We start from the raw sequence: 25,283 nt of genomic DNA on the forward strand, positions 1-25,283 counted from the left end.
TGGCCAAGGGCATCACAGACAATGATTTAAGATTGCTTTTTTTCTTGTCTCTTTTACATGTTACCCACCATCAGCCATGGCTGGAGATGGGATATTCAGCTAGACCAGCTTTTAGTCTGAACAGGATGGTAATTTTTATGGCTGCTGAAATATGCTTGAGGATGGAGTGAAGGATGGGCATGTGGGCCTGTTTGACAAAGGAAAATATTGGGTGTGGAGGATTTTTCAAGCAGGAGTGGAGGATATGCACTTGACCAGGAATGAATGTATCAGCATCTCAGGGAGTCCTTCCTTATGCAGCTGCCCATTTCTTAATGTTGTTGTCTCTTAGTGTTCTGTTGTTGTCCCAGTGTCTGCTACATCTCTTCCCCCAGCAGCACCATCCACATTTCTAACAAACCCTCTTGCCTGGAGCATGCTGTATATAATGTTTCTAGGGAGGAATGCGGGGGTGGAAAGACCACATGAGGTCATAAAGTTTTTGTGGAGTTGCAATTTGATCCAAAAAGTGAATTACCAGGTGCTTCTTCAGAGAGGGATTGGGGGTTATATTTAAATACCTCATTTAGTAAGGCCTTTTACTCCAGAAAAGAATCAATTCCACTTATTCTTTAAATGTGCATTTGTTTTACCATAGCATAATTCCAGGATGATGTTTAAATTGATCAGTAGATTGAATTTAACAAATTAAAAAAAAAAAAAAGACAATGCTACATATCATTTTTTCTAACACAGGCTACTAAGTAATAAAACTTTAAAAAGGCAATACATTTCAGATGTTTATTTTCAGAAATTTGTCTTTACTTTGCAGGGAAGGGAGAGAGTAGGGGTACTGCCCCGGTACTGTAATCAGCACTTGAACCCTGTGTTCCAGGGCCAGGGTGGATATAGCATTGATCGATAGGCTTTAACCAAGGAGGGGTGGCAAAGCAGCTTTGATGGCACTCTGCAAATGGATGTACTGCTGCTGGAATGGTTGTTACCTCTTGGGGAGGCTTCCTGTAACAGAGGGTTTGTGGGAAAGGCGTAACACTCCTGTGAGCTGTAAGCAGAGGTGCAGCTGGCTGTGACTTGGCTGGGAGGCTGCTGGGTCTGCTTCTGGTTCTCAGGTGGTCAGAGCTGCTGGAAGCACAGGCTGTATTTTCTTTCTGCTATGTTTCTGAACAGTGGTGTTGAGCACTGGTCTCCTAGCCACTTGTTCAGGCAATCAGCAGGGGGGTTCAGCTGGAGGTAGGCACTGGTTATGCATGCTTGGAAGGCAAGAGCCTGTGGTCGGTGGCCTGTTTATGCAGGGACACCTTGGAAGGCTTATCCAAACAAGCTTTTAAAGTGCATACATTAAGCCATACTGGATCACTGCTTGATTTTTTACCTAGCTCTAGATCAGCCAGAATTAAGATCACTTTATTTCTGAAGGTGTGTCCCCATCATAGTAACTGAAGCACTTATATTCACACTTTGAATTTGTTTAAAGGTTTGGAGTTTTGTGTCAACAGCCCTAAAATGCCCCCTCTTCCCCTTGCTGCTTATCCTGGGATAAGTCTCTAATCGCAGCTGAATCTCCAGGGGAAAGAAGAGAGCCCCCAGCCCCAGCACAGCACAGTGCTGTTGTGGCATTACACGAGGTGTTACACAGAGGCAGGAAGAAGTCAGCTAGGGACCATGTTCAAGAGGAGGGGAGAAATGGTGGAAAAGGTGGGGGGGATAGGACTGGGATTTGTGGGGCTGAACATCAAGCACTGGGAATTGAGGTCCTTGGTGGAGAGCAAGAAAAGGAGGAGGGCGGGTGCAGAGAGCTTGGGAAGAAAGACATGGCTGGAGATGAGGGTGCAGGAGGAGTCACGGAGAGAGACGGGGTCACTTTTGGCTCAGTCGGAGACTGGAAACTGGGAAAGAGGGGAAACTGAGGCGTGACAAACCCACAATGAGGTTGGGATGAGGGGGACAGAGAAAGAAGGTGTCTTTGCAGGGGGGGAGGCAAAAGGCTGCCGAAGCAGATGGCGTCGTGCAGCCCTACTTCCCCCGAGGTCAGCAGGCAAAATGACTTCACTGGCCATCCTCATCATCTTTTCCCCGCCTGCACAGCCACGCTGTTTCCATGCAGTGACCATGGCAACCCAAGTTTTTGACTGGCTGCTCTAGGATGGTAGCCGTAATGATAGCGGTAATGAGTATTGACGGAGGGGAGGGGAGGGCGAGCAGCTGTGGAGCAGGGGAAGTTGCCTGAGTACAGTAATCGTGTTTGGCAGGTCAAGGGTGAACCGTGGCCTGTGGGAGTTGTACAATGCCCAAGGCTAGCAAAGTGGTGTTATAATAAACCCCAGATGTTTCCGCTATTTACAATGTATACGTTATGTTTAAACCTGAAAATGCATCCTAGGATCTGGTGGGTAGGGAAACAGTTATTAGCTGCTTGGAAATGACTTGCTGGTAATGTATCTGTTCCCCCTTGATATTAGCTGTTGCCTGTTTAAAATATAAATCTTCTAAGCAGAGACCCTCATGAGCAGCTTCTTTGCCAAACCAGTGGTTCCATTCAGCTTCACGAGAAACAGCACCGTTTCCCCCTGACAGCTTTTTGGGAGGGTGCAGGGCGGGCACGACGGCCCCGGGAGCCATGCTAGCCGCCTGTGTGCCTTGGTGTGGGAGAGGCGCTGCTGTCAGGCACGGGAGCACAGCCAGCCACAGGTGCACAGAAAGCACTGTTTAATTTCCCCAGACTAATTGTTTTAGAGCTGGGAGCCAGAACCCTTGTGGGATGTCATGGATGACAGCAGAACCACGGCAACTTTGCATAAACATTTAAGAGGGAGGGGGATTTAGTTGGTAAGGCTTTTATGTCGAAACAAAGGCACATCTACAAGAATAAATTAGACAGCTAAACTGTGAATTTACAGCCCAATGGTTGCTTTGCCCAAACCCTCTAGGTGATCGGTCCTACAGCTGGCCTAGGCAAGGCACTCAAATATTAACATTTAAAGTGAATTAGTTCAACTGTGGGAAGCCCTGGAGCGGATGTTACTGCTCAGAGATGAACTGTTTTGATGGGTATGGGTATCCCATGAATTGATGTAAATGAGAGTTGAACCTGCTTTGGGAGTGAATTAAACCAAAGCCACCCGAGTTCGGAAGGGATATGTCCTCTTTGATGTTTTATTGGATTTACCTAACGCAGGATGAATGCATGCCTTCAGTGAATTGTAATTAACTCCTCATGCATGTCCCCTGTACACCGTGCATCAGTCTGCTCCGTGCCACACTCACCCGTTGCATCAGCACCTGGGGTACGAAGGGGCTTGTCCGGACCCCTCACCACGGGGTGTACAGAGGCTGGCCCTTTGTGTCAGGAGTGGAAGAGGAATGCTTTAAGCTAGGCTGTGCGAAAACATTGCCGAAGGTCAAGCAACAGTTTGCAAGGAAAATGGCCAAAACCTGGATGCACCAGCTTGCTTTACTTCTGCCAAGAATCCTTTTGCCCTAGGGGTGTGTGGGAGAGTTGAGCAGTCACATTACACAGTATTTGCCATGTCTTTTGGGTCTGTGTGTAAGTGAATCTTGGCGATTGGGGAGCAAACTATGCTGATTTTGACAGTTTCTGAAGCGTTTTTCTTCCTTGTTCTCTGTTTCTATCCCAAACGTTCCCTGTGCAGCTATCCCCATCACAAGTCTACCGTGGCTTCTATTAAGGGCGAAGTCTTTTTTTCCTGAGCTTTATTGTCCTCCTGCATCCCATGTGCCTGCCTTAGAGTGATTTTCTTGAATTCTAGTCCCGATGGACAGCTCTCTGCCTAGCCATCCAGTTTTGCAATATTTCACATCATGCCTCATAAGAAGGGATACAGTACAAGCATTCTGCAAGGCAGACTGCCTGCGCGGTGTTCACTGACAATGGCTTTCTGTACCTCTCTGATTCACTTGGACTTGTTATCATGGGTGAAGGACCAACCATTTTAGCGGTTTCTAAAACGATCCTCTAGTTTTAAATGCAGTAAGCCACTCCAGTCAGTATAAATTTAATGCCTGAGGTGACTGAGTGTAAAATAACTAAAGCTCTGTAAATTCACATCCCATGAACCAGCTTCACCATATGAAAAGCTCAAAGTGTAGAAATGTCAGTTGTCTGAGATCTTTTTTGAATTCTAGGCTTGTCTGCTTTGCTGATTGAGAAAAGTTGGGGTTTTTTAAATATTTTTCATCTATTTCAACATGATGACCAATTTTTTCAAAATGCAGTTGCTGAATAAGATTTTAAACAGCAAAAGTCTGCATTTTTCTCTCCCAATCTAAGTCTAAAACTGAGATGTCTCTCTTTTTTTAAGGATGTGATGACCTTACTCAAATGTGACTCATAAAGTCACTTCTAGTGCTTTCTTCTTAGTGAGCCTGTTGATTGCAACTTCAAAACATGTTTTAATAAAATTTCTGCTTCTTTCCTCTCCTGTGTGTCTAGCAGCTAATGCAGGTCCTGTCAAAATTCACTTTTTCTGTGTTTTAATCTCTATGCAGAATAATGTCAGATAACAAATACATCAGATAATGGACTATTTTCCAGCATTAAAAACATCTAAGAATTTATAGTGTGGTTATGTGTATATCCAGTAATACAGTTGTCTAAATAAATGGAGGGCAGAGACAGCATATCCTCAGAGCTTGGAAAACTGAGTTACCAAATTGAGAATAATGGCTATGCTTAATAACAAATAAAAGCGTCATAATCATTATCAACCAGTGAAAATTTTTCTCTTTTTTTTTCCTTTTGGGGAAAGAATGGGGTACAGAAAGGAAAAAAATGATTAAAACCTTCTGTTTAGGTCAGTTCTTCCTCTGATTATTTAAATTATGTTTAAGATTGAGGAAGCAAGCCGTGGGGATCAACAGCTGTCAAACCTCTCACTACTATCAAAACAATTCCATCTCATGAGGACTGAGAAATACTGAGAAACAAAAAAGTTCATAATTTTTTTCTCAGAAGGACTGGGATGAAGAGACTGCAAGGAGAAGGGCACCTGTTCCTGGAGCTTTTTGCCTTTCTTGGCATGGGAACTTGGACTTCCATGATCAGACACTGCGTTTGGTGCACATTCAGTCAACCCTGGGCAGGTCTGTGAAGGTTGCAGATAGAGGTGCCACACTGCCAGCAGAGATGATCGGTTTGTTGTTGTTTTGCTGGATTTTGACCCTCCTCTATGCACTCCCAACTCATGTCAGATCTATTTATGAGAATGGCCTTTGGTCCCTTTCACACGTCCCTGAACATACAGTGTGTGCTCACTTCCTCTCCCTCCATGACAAATAGCTTGATTGTTCTGGAGGCTCTGGGAAGATGCTGTTCTGATACTGGTTTTGTTTAGTCCTTGGTCTGTTCGTGTACTACTGGAAATTCATGAAGCTCATGAGAAAAAATACTCTGCAAAACCAAGATCACACCTGGAAATAACGACTTCCAAAGGCCAAAGCGTGCCTTAAATTCTTTGCATAAACAGTGGTTGAAAAGTAAAAATACAGTAGACATTGAGTATAATGATACTGTTGGTCTTTATTAATATTACTTTATTCAGCCATTTTGGGTTTTATGGCATCTCTCAGTAGATGGACAGAGATTCAGAATGAGGTAATACTGGGCAAACAGTATCCTTATAATCTACAGAGCACTTTTCTGGCTTGACTGTCTCAATTTCTTTTAGCAACAATGGTGTCCTGCTCGGTTGCTTCCTACATTAAATTCCCTTTGCAGCCAGAAGGGGGACTCAGGATATTAAATTTCAGCAGATGCGGTGAAATCATCCCTTATGTTCATTCTTCTTAACATCCTTTTCTCATACTGTTGCAGTTATTTCTTGGCTTCCTCCATCAATCTTTCATGCCTTGCATTTGCAAAGCTTTCGTTATTAAGTACTTACTAATATAGGACAAATTTTGCAGAAGGAAGTACTGAAATGTTAGGACACATGGCTGAAAGCAGGTTCCAGTCCATCAGGAAGAGGCATTGGTGTATCTTTTCTTTGTCTATTTGTCACAGGGTTTTTCAGCCCCTGTGTTACCGGGTCTCCACACAGTTATACCATCTCCCCAGTATGGAGGTAGAATCCCAGACTGTAATTAGTAGGGGAATGTTTTGGTGGTTGTGACACCCAAACACAGGGGAACGTTGTGAGATGCAAGAGAGGGTCCTTGGTCTGCTGGATGGACTTCCCACCGTCACCCAGCTCATGACGAGAGAGAATAAATGCACATTCCTAAGCAGAGGTATGCACGTTGCTTCATGATGGCAGCAGTAGTGAAATAATCTGTGAGAGAAAAGTCAGAGGTAAAAAAATAAGGTAGAAGAGCCAGATGGTGTGGCTACATCATTGTAGGTAAATAGCAGACTCATCTTTTTGCTTATCACCAGGAAATAAATCCTGCCTGCCACTGGACTTCTTGTGAGACAGCCCTGTTCTCTGCACTTTTGCCACCTTGCAGGGCTGAGCCTTAAAGAAAACCTGATACAGCTGCCAGTTCTGCTGCTGGAGTTGCACAACAGTTTCCATTGTAAACCCTTGTTTTCCCAAACCTTTTTTAGGATCAAGCTTTTATGTTTGATTTATTCATGTAATATGAGTTTCTTTCTCATGCCTTCTAGAGAATCTGGACAAAAGAGATGACTGGCAACCCCCTAGGGTTCAGCACAGTTAGGGAGAAAGTTATGCATTCTGCCTATTACGTGCTATTTTCAATGAAAATCCAGATTGGAACTTGACATGATACCATCTATTTAGGATAATGTGGTTTTGTTTGGTTCATGAAAGACTGCTTTTTTGTGAAGACTACTAAAAGTAAGAAAAAAGTGACAACACGTAAGAATTTGAACATTATACAGACACTCTCTAAAGGGAGACTTGGTTGTGGTTTCCTACTTCAATCTCATCTTATTGCTTGGGGAAACATCCCTCCCATGTCTGTCAAGGAGCAGCAGCCTCCACTAACAGGTTTTGCCGTTATTCACTTCAAAATGCTTCAGAGAGGCACAGTGGCCACATGTGTTGAGGCTGGAGCCTTTATTTTAATTCTAGCTCTGCAAGAAACAGATGAGCAATCTGCTGGGCTGCCGCAGTATGACACCAACTTGTGTGTGTGGGAACCTTCTTGATTTTCCTTACCTGGGTTTTTTTCTGGGTATTTGTCTCAGGGTACTCCCGCATGAGATTTTGCCTCTGTTGGCACTGTAAGGAGTGCGTAGGTTGCTGCCTTCCTTGCAGCTCAAATGTCCAAAGGTGAACAGAGCTGGTTTGAGGTCTGGTGGGACTCTGGTGGAAACAGCTTTGCTGCAGATTGGCTTGCAGTCATTCTACTAATGCTCTTCAGTAATTTCTCAGCAGCAGAGTAACACATTTTATGCTGGATGCTATATGTATACTGTCTAGGCGATTTCATGATTGAAGTCAGTATCCTGGCCGGGAATTAAAAGCAAAGGAAGAATTTCCTCTTGCAGAAATAACAACAAACTGAAACTTTTATGAGAAATTGCATGGAACAGATAGATCACAGTAGATGATATGCAGAAATCTCCAGCTCAGTAGTGACAAAATAAAGCTGTTACTCACAAGGCTATTATCCTTGAGAATGAAACAAAAAGGAGACTACCAAAGGGATGGGACATTGGTCTGATTAGTCCTTTTGTGCAGAGCTCTATAATCACATTGATGTTTTTCTACCCTGAATGATGAATGCATAATAACATGTATGAGTGTTAACACACAAAGTCACTGTCATTAAAGTTAGGTTTCTTAAATCAATTCAACTGAAGCAGAGGGAACATTGCCTCTAGAAAGACCTGTTAGGACTAATTTAATCCAGAAGTTTATTGATTCAACTTAATTTGTTAAGGAATTGATTTTAATGTGAGTTTAATCATAAATCAGCTTTAAATCAGTTTAAGTGTGTTCATGCTGAGGCTTTGCATTGGTTTAAATAAAATTGATTTATGCTTTACTTAAAAATCTGCAAATTTGGATATAGACAAGGTCTGTACTTTATTTTATCCCCTTAGAAAGACTGTGGCACATTTCCCTGTCTTCTGGGGTGAAAGTCTAACTGTATCGAATCAATGACAAAGCATTTTATTTTCACAGGGCCTGAATTTTACCTTAGTACTGTGCTGGGCCTTCAGTTCTTATCGTATAGCAAATAAAGCCCTGGATACTTGCACACTTGATATAATTAATTTTCAGGCTGTGATTTTATCCAAAACTGTGACACACAAAAACCATTTGCAAGTTTAAAAGAAGAAGTGGGGGAAGGGAGGTTTACTCGATTTACCATGTCTTTATTCTCTTTACTGGCAGCCTGTTCAGAACTTATGTGGGGTTTATTCTCCCAACTCCTTTTTAGCTAAACTTTACAGTATGGTCTCTGTTCTGTTAATGAAGAGCCTAGATTAGGGCATAAGCTTTGGTAAATTATGCACATTACTTACTGTACTTTATAGATTTGAATGGATCTAGAAGGTCTGCCTGTGGCTTCTACGTAAAGAATATCACCTTCCTACAATAAAAACCATAATTCATGCCCAACAATAGATACTGATAGCCACAATGACAGGGGTTAGGTATGTAGGATGTTAAATAATTACTAACTGTTTAATGCATGTTATAGTCTTTTTCACATAGTCACAGATTTTAAGGCCATTGGGGGATTTTGACAAAAGGTTACATAAACACGTAGCAGGATGGGCTTGATCATTACGGACCAGGAGCTCCAGGCTGGACTTGATGGCCTGGAGTTCTGTTTCACTTTGAGATCTGTTTTACAGTGTCCTGTGTTTTTGTGATGGTCACACTCCTGTGTGGCCCACCACTTAGCATTCACACAGGTTTCCTGGTATGCAATTACACAATTTATGGTTGACCTGGAATATATTTTTTAAAAGCCTTGTAATTTTTCCTACATAATTTTTAAACTTTTGCTTACAGTCCGGAAACCATTTCAGAGTTGCATAAAGTGTTCCTGTCTCTCCTCCAGTGGTTGCTGGACCGTGGCGTGTTTCTGCACACTTTACTGATCATGTGGTTATGGATTTTTTGGAGGTTGACCTTTAAAAGGATGTCTAATCTTGTATAATAATTTAACCAGGGGAGATGGTTCTAATTAGGTCTTTTCGCGAACTGTTCCTGATTGCAGGTATTTAGCAGTATTTATTCTTAAGAATTTTGTTTAATTTTTCATTTCTCTGAAGACAGCCTGCACACATTTTCAAACAAGTGTGACATAAACATTTCCTTTTCACTGCAATTGCCTTTTTTGTTTTGCCATAGTTGCGACTATAAATGTGGGGTTTTGTATATGTTGGAAGGAAATTATACTGAAGGGTATATGATGAGATCCTCTCTGCACACTGTGCAAGTCCATAATATTGTGCCATGTTTATATTTTTGCTGAGCTGGGCATGCACGTAATGCCCAGGTGTATCCAGATCCTCAGTTCCTGAAATGAGTCGAGTGGCTTTCGGTCTCATTGGCTAAACTGTTTGCATACCTTCTAGTTAAAAAAAAGGAAGATTTTGCTAACAGATGTTTTCAAGGGATGGCCACCTCAGTCAACTGAAGGGGCCAGGACTACTTGTGCTCTGTCCCTGAAGAAAGGCACATCCTTTCGTTGTTGGAGTGGCACCCTTTTGGCACTGTCAGACCACGTTGATTTTCCCCTTAGCATGTAGATATTAAAGCAGTCATCTTCCGAATTGACTTAGGAGCAGAGGCACAGCACACACCACCAGCAATAGCTCTGACATTTTGTACCTGGTGGAGATTCTGGCAGGCAGGGGCAGGTGGATTGCTCTTTTTGGTGTTGAGCAGGTGGGATGGGGCTGGCACATGCTCTGCTCCATCTGTAATCAGCACCAGAAGAAAATGACTAAGAAAAGCTTCAGAAGCAGCTCTGGTTAAGTTGGGGTAGGGACAGATTCCACTTTTGGGTTGCAGTGGAAAGGCTGTCCTTGCCTTCCACAGGTGTCCTCCATGCAGTCTTTGAGCACACAGATGTTTCACAGCCTGTGCTGAACACCCACATAAAGTTCAGAAAACGAGTATTGCTAGGAGCTGACCATCAAGGATTTAAAGGAGAGGAGGGGAAGGAAAGTGGCAAATGAGGAGCCAATACCCATAGTGCTAAGTTTGAATTGTGCATTAGCAAATCAATGTTTCAAAGTTCTTCACAATGCTGTGAATATTTTATGCAACCTGTAATGCAACAGCAACTTCTTACTTTTGATGCTCCAATTAATCTTGTTTCTTCAAATTCATTTCTACATTTTTATTTTGTTTCTGTTCATGTCAAACACGCCATCACAGGTTCAGTTTTTCCACCTTCCCACCTCAATATTTCCACATGGGTGAGTGGTTCTTTGTCAGGAGGAACATTAGTGGACAAATGAACCCCCAAAACTGGCAATTGTGCCTGGGGATGCCCAGAAATTTTGTCATCTACTTTGTGGATGGCCTCTGTGTGAACTTTGTGAGAGGGAGATTGTTCGTGACTTTTGGAAAGGATTTTGGTAAATCCCATTTGAGGTCTTTCTGTGTACTCACTAATTAGTCTTTCCAGTGGTTATATCCCCAAACTCAGATTACCCAGATATCCTTGTAGTGGTGGCAGTGACTCAAGCTCTGTGAACCCATGCAGGATGAGGTGGTTAGTGGTCCCTTGTTGAGGTACCCTGCATCCCACAGTCCGGGAATCATCTTCTGACCACCATTTCCGTTGAACTTCACCTGTCATGACACTCCCTTTTCCCCATGTTGTTTTCATTTGTTAATAAGGCACCCATGTGGGCAGCAGGTCCTTTGGGTTTTCCTGTTCAACATGAAAAATTGTTTTAATATTAGGGAAATTTATGTGAACCCTGTGACTGCACCATTGTCTGATATCATTTAAATTCTGCATCGTGCACTAATCTGGCAGATTGTTGCTTCTATATGTACTTGACTGAGCTCTCATTGGGAGTAGGGACAATTTGGCATGCTTAATTAGGAATATCTCTAACCAGGCACATTAAAGTGTGGTGGTAATGTCAATGGATGTGTGGTGTTATGCTTTCTTTCAAGGCTTCCAGAAGGAGAGAAGGAAATGGCTGCAGCACTTTTGAGCCCTCAGATTGAAAGGCTAAAGCTTTAAGGAAGCTATTAAAAAAAAAAACAAACAATTCTGCCAAAAAGAGAAAAAAAGAGAATTACTTAAGAACTGGATTTTCATTAGTAATCCAGAGGAATAACCTCTGGAATTATACCAAAGGAGAATATTGTTGCATTGCACATCTTTCCTTCCTTGTCTTTTTTTCCTCCATTTGTCTTAATGCTATCATATTTTCTATCATATTGATGATCTTAGGGCACACCAACGTGTCTACACCAGTACCACAGCTGAGAACCAAAGTTTAAGTTTTGTGTGCCTCAGCCCAGTGATCTGGTGAATCTTCCAAGTCTGGCTATAAGGCATAATCTGAGACCCATCCAAGTTAACAGTGCAGTCACAGCCTTTGCTGTGGTGGTTTTCTCAGCTGCACTAATCTCTATTTGGTGACTTCCTGCATGCCTTTTTTCAAGCAAAGATAGAGATTAGTGATGAAAATACACTGGAAAGCAAAGAAGAGAAAGAGACATATGTATGATGCAGCAAGCTGTGCTTCCTCCCCCCACCTGACTTCAAGGAACACAGACTTTTTAATGTGAAGTCTTGAAATTCAGCTTCTAAATCAGAAGTGGCTTCGTGTAAAAAAAAAAAAAGCACTGAGTATTGCAAGTCCCCTTGAAGTCCACAGGATTTATGCTTGCATAGCATTTCTGTGCATTGGATTGCTTTCATTTTAGTTCTCAAATAAAGATTCTGGAGTCTACCTTTATACACTTAGGTATGTAAAATATGGACCTGTAGATTCTTATATCGACTTTATGAGCAGTTGTCCCTGAATCGCTTATTGGATAGCAAGTATATTTATTTACGCTGTCCCCACATTTGCAGTCTATATGATCAAGTTTTTATATTGACAGTGTCTAACAGGATCATCAAAGTTTATCAGGGATGCAGCCAGTTGGAGTCAGCTGAAACATTGTGAACCAGAGGAGAGAGCATTTAATGCAATCAGGCGGTGTGTTCCTGCAGACATGATCATCAGTAAACAAATTAAGTGCTGACCTTTAAATTGTAATCTTTAGGTTAGACGCTTGCTCACACCCAGCTTCTCTTGTGAAATCTACGTTTTACTCTCTTTGAATGCAGTTCCCTGTCTCTGAGGAGGTCTAAGCTCCGAAACTGATATCCTGAGTGACTGCAGGAGACTGGACTGCCTGGCATTATCTTGTTACACTGAATAAATGGGCACTCTCAGGCTTTCCCTTGTGGACATGATACTTCTAGACATACTGGTTTGCCACTACTGTCCTTTTTCTGGCTCTGCTGGAGATGCTTTTCACTTGTAGAGTGGAGGGGGGAGTAGTGAGACCTTACCGTTTGCACAGTACTTCTTCCATATGTCTATCTTTAGTGTTCTATTGAAAATCCTGCCTTCCCAAGGTTATGTTATGAGTTGGCCCATGATACTCTCATTGGAAGGGTTTACTGGGCTTCTGACAGGGAAAATGAAAAGAAAGCAAGCTCAGAGAGCAGCTTCATTGCTAGGGGTAAGTATCCATGAACACTGGCATGACATACCATGTACTTGAAAGCATCTCACCTCGAATAAACAAATACTTTAGGTGGAGATCTATGAGTTTGTTGGATGCACCATTACTTTGAAAGGACCCGGTGAGAATTCAGCACCGTCATACCTAAACCTGTCAGGCTCACTGAGTTTAGACTCAAACGCTCCACAGCATGAGATGAGCAGCTCCTGGTCAGGGTAATTAGAGTTGCAGTTGGCTTTGTGATTAGCTTTTGGGAGTAGTTAGTCTGATTTATAGTGGCATTTGCTGGTTCCTCGCTCGTCCAGTGTTCAAAGAACATGGCTGTAGTGCTCTATCCCTCTTTATTGCTACATTTCTTGGCTCTTGACCATGCTGCAAGACACTCCTGTGGAATTCCCCTTTCTTTTGGCCTTTATAACTTCTAAAATTACTGCAAAAATGTCCTTTTAACATCACTAGAAGAATGAGATTCTGTGGATCTTGGTTTTACATGTAGTGCTCAAGACAAATGTCAGGCTTGCGGTTTTCCTTTTGCTCTTCTACACAGATGTAAGTATTCAAATCATACCAAGACACAGAAGCTGAAATGCATCTGGCAGTATTTTCAAAAGAGTTCAGCACTGAGAAATTCACATGTAACTAGCTAAATGATTTGTTTGGTTTTCCAATCTCTCAGCTCGTGATCAGTTACTCTGGTATTTTGGAGAGTTGATTGTGTGGGATTATCTCTGATCATTACCTGCAACGTTTTATCATGTAGGTAATCTGGGCAGAGACTCAGCATGTTAGAAGGAAATAGCCAGATTTTGAAGTGTTCAGGATCCAAATGTCTGAGAGAATAATAGGAGGATCAAAACGAACAGAAAAAAACCAGAATTTGCGTTTGTTTTTTCAGTTGTCTGAGCAGGAGCAGTATACATTTTAAAGTGTAGCTTATATGTTTTATACCAAAGGCTTTAGAAAATCTGGCCTGCTGATGATAAACCAGAACTTGATTACAATCTCATATGCAAGGGGAGAAGGCTTTTTGGAAATAATATAATTTGTCTTACATTACTGCCCTGCCTTGAGCGTTATGCTACAAAAAAGCAAGTCTGAGGCCAAGGCAATGGGTGTTATTCTTGTGGCTTCTATTACCACTCACCAAGCTTTTGGTCACAATTTTGCACAGCACACTGTGCACATGTGCCTACTGGCAAGCATGCTTAATACATTCCCGTGCTCAGACTCTTAAAAGGCTTTTTGCCTTCCTAGGAAAAGAAAAGGGAGAGGGGGGGAAACAACCCAGCCACTCATGGAATTTCAGCTGAAAGCGTGTAGTTGTGTGATAATATTTTGCAGGTTTCCTGTTTAATTTGTTCAGTGTGTTGAGCTTCCATGCAGATTAACTATACAATCAAACACTGAGGGTGAGGAGATTGCTGCGCTTTGCCAAACTCACCAAAGCCTAGAGAGAAGAAGTTATCTCCAGTCGTACGTTATCAGTGAGTCTTTTAAGCAGAGGGAATATGGAAATGTGTGTTCCTTATCTGCAATGCTATTATGCAGGCCGGCAGATGTACATTCCTGAAAAAATTGCTAACAAAATGACAGATACTCAAGCCATCTTAATAAGCAGAGATCTAACACCTTGCATGCTTTTGCCTGGTAAACCCTTCCAACAGTGCAGGACTTACGCTGACACAAGTGCTGCGCTGCTTTGTGAGGGCTTGTCACAGCGTGACAGCCCTCTCTCGCTGTTGTCGTCCCTGTTGCTTTCTTAGAAAGCCTGTCAAACCAGGGGAGGTCTCTGGGTCAGAGAGAGAGGTCCTGACTGGGGAGCGTGAAAAACTTGGGGTTAAACGTGAGTGCTTTTTTGTGTGTCTAATTGACTCCTAAAATGTGAGGCCCTACTGGGTTTCAGCACAAGGAATAGAGTTAAAGTGGATCCACGGCATCTTTCATTCAAGCAGCGACACTTTTGGGGTGCTTCCACGCTTAGTTTCCACTGTTTCTCTTCAGGATGTGTCTGTTTTCTTTGCTACCTGGCCCTTGTCATTCTGTGACGGGTGGCACGTGTGAGGGCTCTGCTGCCGCCAGCCCGGAGCTGCTCACACCAGCGCTGCCCAAAACCTGACCCGCAGGAAACGCTTCCGTTTTCACGGTACTGTCCGACTAAGTCATCCTGTCCTGCGTGGCACCTTAACCTCCACTCATGCAGAAAGTGTTTTCCTTGCCCTTTCTCCCTCGTTCCTGCCGGCGGCGGGAGCGGTACTGCATGACAGGCCCAGTGGAGAAGCAGTGGAAAGGAGCCAAGCTGGCAGGAGATGCCGCGGGGACAAAGGGGGAAGAGGCAGAGAGGCAAGCGGGGAGGGAGGTGTCGGGGAAGAGCAATGTCTGGTTATCGTTATAAGCATTTCTGCCTCCTTTAAAATCGTTTTTAACCCTCAGACAAGGTCCTGTCTTACCAGCGCTGGAGAAACTGGCACAGACAGCGTTGAAAGTCAACTGCCTCTTGCACCAGTGGAGGCTGTAGCTGATCTCAATCCAAGCACATAATGCTGTAGTTTTATCAGCACGAGATTTCTCATATGCCTGGCAGGTCTGATTAGCTCTTGCAAAACTGCAGCTGAAAGGAAACAAACATAGTGTAAATGAAAAGGAGAAAAGAAAAAAGGAGAAACAATCTCTTTTCTGTCATGTCTGTGAACAGCTTTTACTGCTTTCCCTGGAGAGCCTGCATGCTTGGACAGCGAGTTACTGTGAATTAGTGAGGGTCACTGCCATTGATTAAATCCTCTTTTATGTTTCCTGGTAACTCCTGAATTATGGCAAGAGTTGAGCATATTAATTTAACACTTTTTTTTTTCATTGACAGTTCTGATGGAGGAAAAAATCTGCAAGTCATTTTGAGCAGATAATACCGAATTAAAATAAAATTCAGGAACAAAATGGCATCTCCCTTTTATTCCTGGTTTCACAGTGCTATGTTGACAAGAAAATCAATAACAAGTTGAAGTCTTAAGCACAGAAATTTTGATTTTGCAATTGTGGCTATTCTCTTAATTTATGCACAAAATGGACTAAGACTATAATAAGTGAAATATATTAAAGTAAGGAATACTGCCTTTTTATTTCACACCTCTGCAGCTCCTTTTCTTATGTAGTGACCAATACTGTAACCTTAACTCTTTAATGGCAGAATGAAACTATCAGTACAAATCTCAGTAGTAAGGCACTGTTAATTAATGTTAATTATTTTTGCTGGAAAATGTAAAGATTGGTATTTTTCAAAAATTCCTTCTCTCTTTTGGTTAAATGCCTGAATATTTACATGTGTGTGCTTATGTAAATGTATGTATATATATAAATACACACATACTCAAAAAAGTGCATATATTTAAACATATTGGTTTCAGAATGGTGTGTGGGCATTTGTTTTGCAGAAAGCAAAAATTGTTTTGGTAGTGTTTTTGGAACGTACTGAAATTTCCAAAATTATCCTTTGGGGGTTGGAAAATGGAAACCAACATGTAAGAAGACATTCTGGGGGAGATTTCTTTCTGGTCATGAAGTCCGGGGCCTAACCTGACCCATCCCAGTGCTACCCTGACACATGTGCCGACCCATTGTGTAAAACCTTGGTTGATGCCCTCCACAGAGAAGGTCTCCCTCTTAGATGTTTTGCTGATGTCTAGCCTTAAACTTCCTGCAAGGGACTTGTTTTCTGCACCAGCAGAGATACAGGGAAAAAGTTGTTGTCTTCCTCTTAATCAGGAGTTTTTTAATTATTGAATTACTCCGTCTTCTCCTGGTGGCCCAGCAGGTTCCACCTCATTTGCTCACTCACTGCAGACCACTTTTTCCCAACCACCGTTGCTTATGCTGCTCTGCTCTGGGCTCAGTTTCCAGGGGAATCAGGCTTTCCTTGGTTTCCATGGGCTTTCCCGGGATCGAGAAGGTTGTCTTGTGTATGGGACAGGCCGTGCTGCTGTCTGCAACAGGCAACTGCTTGTTGGGCATGTGTGTATCCAGTTCTTTGTACACGCTTCTCATAATTATGGCCATGGTGGTGCTGCGCGGTTTTTGTGTGATTGAAATAATAATTAAGGGAAATTGACGTCAGCAAGTCTCCACAAAACCACAAGCAACAGATACCAAAATGTAATCAAGCATGTTCCAGTTTGTTAAAACATTTTCTTGTACAGTACCGTATTGGAGACTTGTTGGTGTTCCAATGAACACTCCTAATCAGCATGTTGTGGAGAATCATTTGGTCAAAAAAACAAAACACACTGCATCTAGAGGTGCTGCAAGGGGATACTGGCTCCCCAGAGGTACAGACCAACAACAACAGGGTGCAGCTGAGCCAGAATGGACTCACAAGCTATCACACATCAGCTGACCAGCTGTAGCTCCCCATATTAGCTCTCCACGGTTGTATAGTAAAAGTGTTATCTTAAGCCCCAGAGGAAGTAAGGTTAAACTAAGTGTTTTACCTCAATACCAGAGCGTGATAAAGGCTGGTTTGCAGCTAGCCCACAGGGTAAAATGAAGGGTAGTGTCTCACAGAGGGACCGCATCTTCTCATGAAGCCTGTGCTCAAAGATCAGTACTGGTTGTGGAGTATTATTTAACTTAGAAAGCCCTGAATGGTTTGAGATTTACTGACACAAGAAACAGTATTGCTACAACGCAGTAGAAACTGAGATGCGTCAGCTGGAGCCCTTCAGTGTGTGGGAGCCATTGGCTGAGCCTTTTCAATGCAGTGTCCCCTTCTGGGTCCAAAATACCCTTAATTGATATTGATTCTCTTGATGGGCTTCCAAGCCCATTGTCTCTTGCCTCAGGGAAAGGATATGGCCAAGCTGAGGTTTGAGGTAGGTGTATAATGTGGGTTATAATGTTTGGCTGGAGCAAAAGTCTTTCCCTCAGATTAGGGAAGCTGTCAAACTTATATTTATGCTTTTAGCTCTCTGTCACATCAGTTGCACCTGGAGCCTTTGGATAGCCCCTGACTCATAACAGTCGAAATAAACAAAGCAGCAAGACATCCTCCCTTTCTCTGTTACCTACCAAGGCTGCCTGCTTCAGTGTGCTGTCATGCATCTAGGTGCTCACAATCAATTAAGTGTTGTTAGTGCTTCATACTGTATTCAGAAGCAGCACTTTAGTTCTCACTAAGGCTGCATATGGCTTGCAGGTTGTAAGACCCATGTAGGAGAACTCCAAAGGGCCAAACAAGGCTGTCAATTAAGTGCGCCTTTATGCTTTAGGGATGATAAGTAACCTTATTTTACAGATTTTGGTGTAGAAGCATTGCTAGTCTTGCTGGGGTGTTGCTCGCTGTTAGCACTGTTTTCCCTTCTGAGGATGGCCTAATCACCAGCACGTTCTTTTATTTCTTTAGCGGTGCCTCCCAAATTGAAGGAAATGAAAAACCAAGAGGCTACTGTGGGCCAGAAGCTAGTGCTAAGGTGTGAAACCACTTCAGAGTACCCTGCGCTCAGATTCAAATGGTTAAAGAATGGAAAGGAAATAACCAAAAAAAACAGGCCTGAAAATATCAAGATCCCCAAAAAACAAAAGTAAGTACAGAGACATATCTCACAAGCTGGGTTGGGAGGGATGGGGAGAGCTGTTCACCAGAACACAAGCATTGAGGTTGTTAATTGCAGTATCACAAAGCTAAAAGCTGTGAGTTATGGAGGAAGAACATTTAAGGAAACAGACACTGATGTTATTTTTCTTGACTGTATGGATGAAGTGGTAGTATGGTATAAATATTTCATAAATAATTTTCCCTTTTCAATTTCTATTTATTTTCTTATAGCCAAAGGCTATAATTTTAACCAGTAAACCTTGGAGACAGGCCATTTTTAAACTACTGACAAGAACAGAGGTACCTTATGCTTATTGTCTAAAATCCAAGAACATTTAAAATCATCAAAGCAATGCAGATTTGGAAATATTTTTGAGATTTGCTTTGCAAGCAATCTAGTCTTTAAAAGGGTCTGAATGCTGTCTGCGTTATCTTCGAATGTCTTATGCAAGCTTGCAGTAGTCCTTTACCAGAGGCATTCCCATGCATGCAGAACACGGCATGGGTCTAGCAGATGTCAGATGAGTAGCAAAGCCTGCAACTCGCATCCTCCTGACTGGGGAAAAGTGTCCCCTACATGTGACTGATGACCAGTGCCAAAAGATGGTATGGTGCCTTGTTTGTGCAGGGAAGAGAAGAAGTTACAAAATGTATTTTCTGCGTTGAGGCAGGAGAAGGCTTTTGCTGTTTGACCTCTACTTTGTTGTTTAGGTTAAAAAGTTTTGACTGTGGCCACTTGTCTGTCAGAGGAAGCTATGAAAATCTGTTTGAAAACAGCCCTTCAACTCTCACTTCTGCTTTCAGTAGGCAGGGCTGCTGTCTGCTGCACTGGGCCATACCTTCCCTTCGTACAAGACACACGATTTGGCATGGGCTCTGCAAGAGATTTTTTCTTCCAGGGTGTCAAGTGCCCCCACACTTTTTGTCAGGTCTCATCTCATTAGGCAAAACAGCAGCCAAAATCAAACAGGCGCTTGACTTTTCGGAGTTATTCAGGTTGAAAACCAGGCATCCCACGCTCCCTTGCAGTTTCTTGTACCCCAGCCTGGGGCACAAGGTGAGGGAAGGAGGGGTGCAGAGCAGCATCGCTGCAACCCTGGTGCCACGGTCGCACAGACGGCAAGAAGGAACCTGTGATGTCTCCTTCCAGCATTTGCAAAATGGAGCTGTTCCAGGTGGCAGATAGCCTGGCAAATTGTCTGGACCCATTTGCACGGCCATATGTCTCCGTCAGAGTTGTATTTTCAGTCTATTCTGTAAGGAAAATGTTCAAGTCAGAGCCTGGCCCTCAGCTTCCCCAGCAACACAGTGCTGCCTGTGAGGGGCAAACAGTGTTTTCTCCTCTTACATTTTGGCTGATACTGATTGACCAAACTCACTGGAGCTAGGATTTCACCTTCCGGGGCTGGGTTTTGTCGGTTCAGCATTGAATCACTAACCACCTTCTGCCAGCTTCCTTTTTTCTCTTTTTTTTTTTTTTTTTGTTCCTCACGAAACTTTGAGGAGCTGGCAGAAGGGAAACTAGCTAGTAGCTATTGATTAGAGCATGCATGTGGAACGTGTGAGACTATTTTCCAGGTTGATGTGCCAAAACATGTTTAAAATTGCCCAAAAGATAATGAAAAAAAATATTTTTTTTTCTGGAAAATGGAAATCCAAAGTCCTATTCCCCCACCATAAGTGGGCAGAATGAATGCTTTGACCTGTATTTCACACTTCTGTGCGCTACCCCAGCCACAAGGGTACCACTCATTGTTGGAATTTCTCTCTTCTATTTTCAGTTTTAAAACATGTCAGTGTGGAACAGAGAAGCCCTTCCAGTTAGAGAAGTGAAAGTCACTAGATGTAAAGTAGAGGGGAAAGACAAGGGATGTCTGCTGACATCTGAAGGATTTTCCTTGTCTTTCTACTTTGAGATTTTCGTTTTGGGGACTAAACCAATTCTTCTTTTGCTGTTTATGTATGCTTCCAGGACTGAGTAGATGTGAATAGCTTAAGACGAGATAGATTTTCTTTTGATAAAAAGTGGAACAGGCAAGTGTTTTAAAGCTAAAGTAAAACGGGGGAAAATGCAGTGCAAATGAGTGTATAAAAAGATATGCAGATTACAGTAAACAAACCCATATTAAAAAGATCAATTGCAAATGAAAGGAATATCAATGATCAAGGAGGTTTTTCCCCACTTATTTTCTGTGTTTTTTTCATGACAGCACATCGATAAATATTTGTCATATTTGTATGCTGCCGTATTGTTGCAACAAGCCTTTTAGTGTGAATTTTTTACTATTACCAAGTGTGGGAAACATCAGCTAAGCTGGAGTAGTTGTTGATCTGTCTGGGATTATTGTCTATTTTAAAGGTCAAGCAGCTCCATAAAAAGTAGGCTATGTTTCTGAAGAACCATTAGGATGCAGGCTACCACAGTCTTATTGACTCCTTCAATGCAAACACTTGAGAATAAAACTTTCTACATATTTATAAAAAACTCACAAAGTTTGTAAGTAGTGCCCAGTGACCAGAAGTGACTTTTGGTAATGTCGTATTTTGCAAGAAATCACCTTTCTTATTATGTGATGGCAGAATAAAACCTCTGCATTGTGGGGCAAAAATGAATGTTTCCGAGTTCTGGATATTTAGCTTTAGTTTTTTTAACAAATAGCAAAAATATCTGGCAGAATGAATATCTAGATGAAGTGTCTAGCTCAGAAATTGAAAATTAAGACCTTAGCTTGGCACCTGGAGTAGGCATAGAAAAGATAATACTACAGCTTGGTGTTTAGTGGGTGCATTTGGCCAATGTGAATACTACTGGTTCAAAAGATTTGCAGGAGTGGGGCAGATACTGACTGTGTCTTCCTAGTTTGTTAAAAGTTTAGAAGACTCTGTGGCAATGTAGGCTTCCTCAAAGCTTATGCTTCTGAAGACTGCCTTTCATGTAAGATGAACTCGGGGGATCACTCCTCTAAGCTCGCTAGGGTGATTTCAGGGCGGTTGATGCTGAGGGCACAGAGCGCTAACACGCGATGACATGACAGTACAGCAGATGAGCCACGCTAAATGACAGTGGAAAGTCAAGAGAAACTGAATGAGTTTAAATTCTAATGAAAGGCATTTAAAGCAATCACTTTTTACCTCAAATTTGTCGTGGAGTAAGAGCATGCAGTCAGTGAGTTTCTGCAGCTCTTATGATTGCTAATGATTCATGAGGCCATGTTTGATTGATTTGTGTGTCCAAGCTCTAAGCTACTCCTTTGTGTCAATGGAGATACTGAAAAAATCAGGCACCAGACGAAGGCTTTTGCTAACTAACCTGCCTGATAACTTTCCCCTGCTTGTCCACTTGTACTGGTAACATTTCATTTTCCTTCTCTATTTCAAACCCAGGTGAAGCCTGCACATTTTTGTTTTGGGTAGTGTGTTGTGCAGAGTCAGACTCTACTCATTACACGAAGAGGAGGCTCCCTTATTGGGGTTGGGTTTTTTGGACAGAGGGAAGGTGTTTGCCACTTCACCTAGCTGTGATGGCTGTGGATGCAATAGTGCATGAGAAAACTTTATGTGCAAGTGCCCTGTACCTTGGGCTTCATCCAAGCTTAGCCTGGATATTTGCCCGCAGACAGGCAATTCTGGATGACAGATGGAGACTGGAAGCAAAATGAATTCAAGCAGTCAGATAAGGTGGGCTGGAACTGCATTCTGTGGATGTATTTCTTCCCCTTTCATGTATGAATACAAGCTCAGCACGGTCATAGTGGCAATGAGCTAAAGATACACCAGAAGCAAATCTTATAGGGAGGGGCATTTTTTGGCATAGTATGGTATAGACTTAGAAAAGGACAGCCATTTAAATACAAAATCCCTTATCAGGGCTTTAAGTGAGTACTGTTGGAGTACTGTATTGCTAGGGAGCTGCTTCATTTACAGCCACTAATGAGTCATCTTTTGCTTGACTGTTTTGAATTCTGCCCTGATATGTCTCAATAATATTCTTAAAGCTATGGATATTCATATTATTTTTCCTGCTCTCAGAGTGAAAACTCCTTACAGAGTTTTTCTAAAACAAGAGTAAATTTGGCTTGTTAGAAGTAAATTTGTAAGAAATATGGTTGCTTCACCTATTTTAATACAACCTTAAGATCATAAAAGGAAGACACAATTCTTTGCCTTTTTCCGTAGGTATCATGTAAAACAAAAGGAATAAAAATACATGTTCAAAGAGTTTCATCTAAAAGCCAAGAGTGCCACAAGGGTAGTTTGCATCAATATTACTTAGTATCATACAGAGAGGAAAAGAGACTGCAGCAGACATACAGTGGATGCCCAAATAAAATTGATACAGATGGAGCTGTACTTCTTGCTTATCATTGGGTAAAAGTGAGTTCCTCAAAAAACTGAGCCTGTTTACATTGCCTTTTTAAGCATCCTGAGGCTACAGCCTGCTCTCCATCTAGACAAAAGTCTGCAAGCATGGCTGAAAGATAACCCATGAGATACAGGAAATGTCCACGCGAGCTGTTAGGTGGTGTAGACCATTGCCAGACAGGCCCTCAACATGCTGTTGCAAAGGCAGGTGTGTGGATGGCTGGCAGGAATATTGAAGAACAGGCCGTTTTTAAGGTGGTATAAGCATAGCGGTTAGTCAGGTATAAAATTCCCGTGCAAAGAGACAGTAGCTTTCACCTTCTGGACACTTCTGTCAGTATCTCAACCACATTGTTCTTGTATATTCATGGTTTCCACCAGCTGGAGTCTGTTCTTGTATGCCATCTGAAATGCAGCCCAGTTAATTAATTCAGCATTGGGAACTGGGCTTCTAACATTGTCTGAGAAGGGAGCCCAAATAGTCAGCTCTTCAGTTGTTTACCGTTTGAGCAAACCTGAGCAAATTGCTGATCTTAGCTTGGCTGCTCCTCCTTCTTGCAAGCCCAGTGGCCTTAAGAAAGCAGTTCTCTTTCGTGACATGAGGAGAAACTCTTGTAATGTGGGTTTCTAGCAGAGCTGGGGTCCACCTGGCACACTGCTCTCATCTCAGGAGGGCCACAGTGCTGACTCCTCAGCAGCAGGACCTTTGTGTAAAGGCAGAGAAGGCTGAGCTACAAATAAGCAGATGTTTGATAGCAGATGGGATAGTTTACTGTGCCGGATGGCTCGCAAGGATGGGTTGGAAAGTGGCATTGAACATTTTGGTTGCTCCAGAAGCCCCCCCTGCTACAGCAGACTTGTTTCTGGTCTGAACCCAGCCCTGCTCAATGCTGTCCAGAAGGGGTAACAAGTTGTGTATCTGCATGGAGAGTTAGGAGACTTTGCTGTACTGAAGCAAAGCAACTCCCAAAACGTTGCTTAGCTCATCACTCATTGCTAGACATGCTGGTGACTACAAGCTTTTAAAATGAAGAACCCCTGCCTCCTGGGGATGAGTCCTTTGTGTTGTTGTAGGCCGATAGAGGGAAGCCAATGCTCGTGCACTCTACTGAACGACTGTTCTGTAGATAAATAAGCAGGCTTTGCTATAGGCAAAATCTTCCCCAAAGTGCTTCTTTTAAACAGAAACTGGGAACAGCAATAACGTGTGTATTTTCCCCAAGCTAGTCATTCTCTGAAGTCTAGGTAATGGGATTATTGCCATCACATGAGTTGGGGACCCCTTGAATGACACCAGAACATGTTCCTACCAAATTAATGGGTAGGCAGGAGTTCTGCATTTTAAAATCTAATCTTAAAACCTTGGAGACTGATTAAATTATGTCTCTGAGCCAGGAACAAAATGTAGCTTCATGCAAATTGTGCTCCTGCCCATAATTTTTTGTTAGTGCTGGAGAATGATTTACTATTGGGGTTTCAGAGGTTGTTAAAGAGAGTGGTGTGTCCTAATCTCATGATTATTTAGTCAGATGTTGGAAACTACAGTACTTACCCAGAACTCTGCTACTGGCAATATGAACCTGTAGGAAAGGGTAATCTATTTTAATATTACACCCATCTCCGTGGCATCTGGATAGCCGATTCAGCTGAGAGAGGAAGGTTGTTTTTCAGATTTCCTTTAAGAACAAAGACTCCTCTCAAGCAGAAAAGCATAAACAAGTATCTTCATTTGAGTTCATTAATATGCCTGTTTTCCAGCAGCCTGTAAGAGAGAGATATTTTTTATTCTCCTCCCCTCTTTCAAACCTGGATAGTGTTAATCTGTCAATAAGAATGAAAGACAAGACTCTTTGTTGAGAGGGAAAAAAAGGGTGCATTAGTTGATGCAGTGACTATTACGCCAGTACAGGCTGTTTACATGTTTTTTCTGATTTCACAGGAAATACTCTGAGCTTCACATTTACAGAGCCACGTTGGCCGACGCTGGGGAATATGCATGCAGAGTGAGCAGCAAACTTGGGAATGATAGTACTAAAGCCAGTGTTATCATCACGGACACCAATGGTAAGGCTTGACTCTTTATTTTACTATCACGTCCAGCAAGACCGTGTATTAAAGCTGCCACCACGACAAAGGGGTTTGGAGGAGGTGAAAGCTTTACAAGTGAAGTGGAAGTGGAAACACTGAAATCTATTAGGGGTACTAAGAAAATTAATGAGGCCTGACTTGTTTGCTATGTAGTTGAGGTGTTCGGTTTTCCTTAGCCAGACAAATGGGATGCCTCCTACAGATCTCAGGAGAGATCAGCCTTTTCTGTCAGACACTTTCCAACACCAAGTCTAAGACACAGTCTAAGTAGTCAAGATAAGAAGAGGATGAAGGGAAGGGAATATTATTTTAATTCCCACAGTACACGTGAGTGGTGGAGGCACTATAGGCCTGTGGGGAAGCTTTCATTTAACGTAAAACATGTCCTAGTCTGAACTTCTAAACCAGCGCTCCTCTCTCTGCCTTTAAGTAATATTTGTATGGCTCTGATTGCCACGATTTTTACTTTCACAGATGTTGATAGGTTTTTCTTTTGATTTCTAAAATAATAAAGACAAAGGCATGAATGTATTTGAATGCATATTATTCAAAGGCATGAGTGTAATTTAAGTGCTTTAATTCAGGTATTGTCATTT

General features: G+C 42.4%; 1 protein-coding gene across 1 annotated transcript in view; it reads left to right on the plus strand.

Moving 5' to 3' along the window:
- Nucleotides 1–25,283, plus strand: part of LOC128902547 (pro-neuregulin-1, membrane-bound isoform-like) — a 50,375-nt gene that overhangs the window by 13,337 nt on the left and 11,755 nt on the right. The window contains exons 2-3 of the mRNA XM_054185753.1: nucleotides 18,046–18,223; nucleotides 24,539–24,663. Of these exons, the coding sequence (XP_054041728.1) occupies nucleotides 18,046–18,223; nucleotides 24,539–24,663 (303 nt within the window). The remainder of the gene's footprint in view (nucleotides 1–18,045; nucleotides 18,224–24,538; nucleotides 24,664–25,283) is intronic.

The sequence above is a fragment of the Rissa tridactyla genome, chromosome Z, assembly GCF_028500815.1.
Source record: "Rissa tridactyla isolate bRisTri1 chromosome Z, bRisTri1.patW.cur.20221130, whole genome shotgun sequence".
Taxonomy (NCBI): domain Eukaryota; kingdom Metazoa; phylum Chordata; class Aves; order Charadriiformes; family Laridae; genus Rissa; species Rissa tridactyla.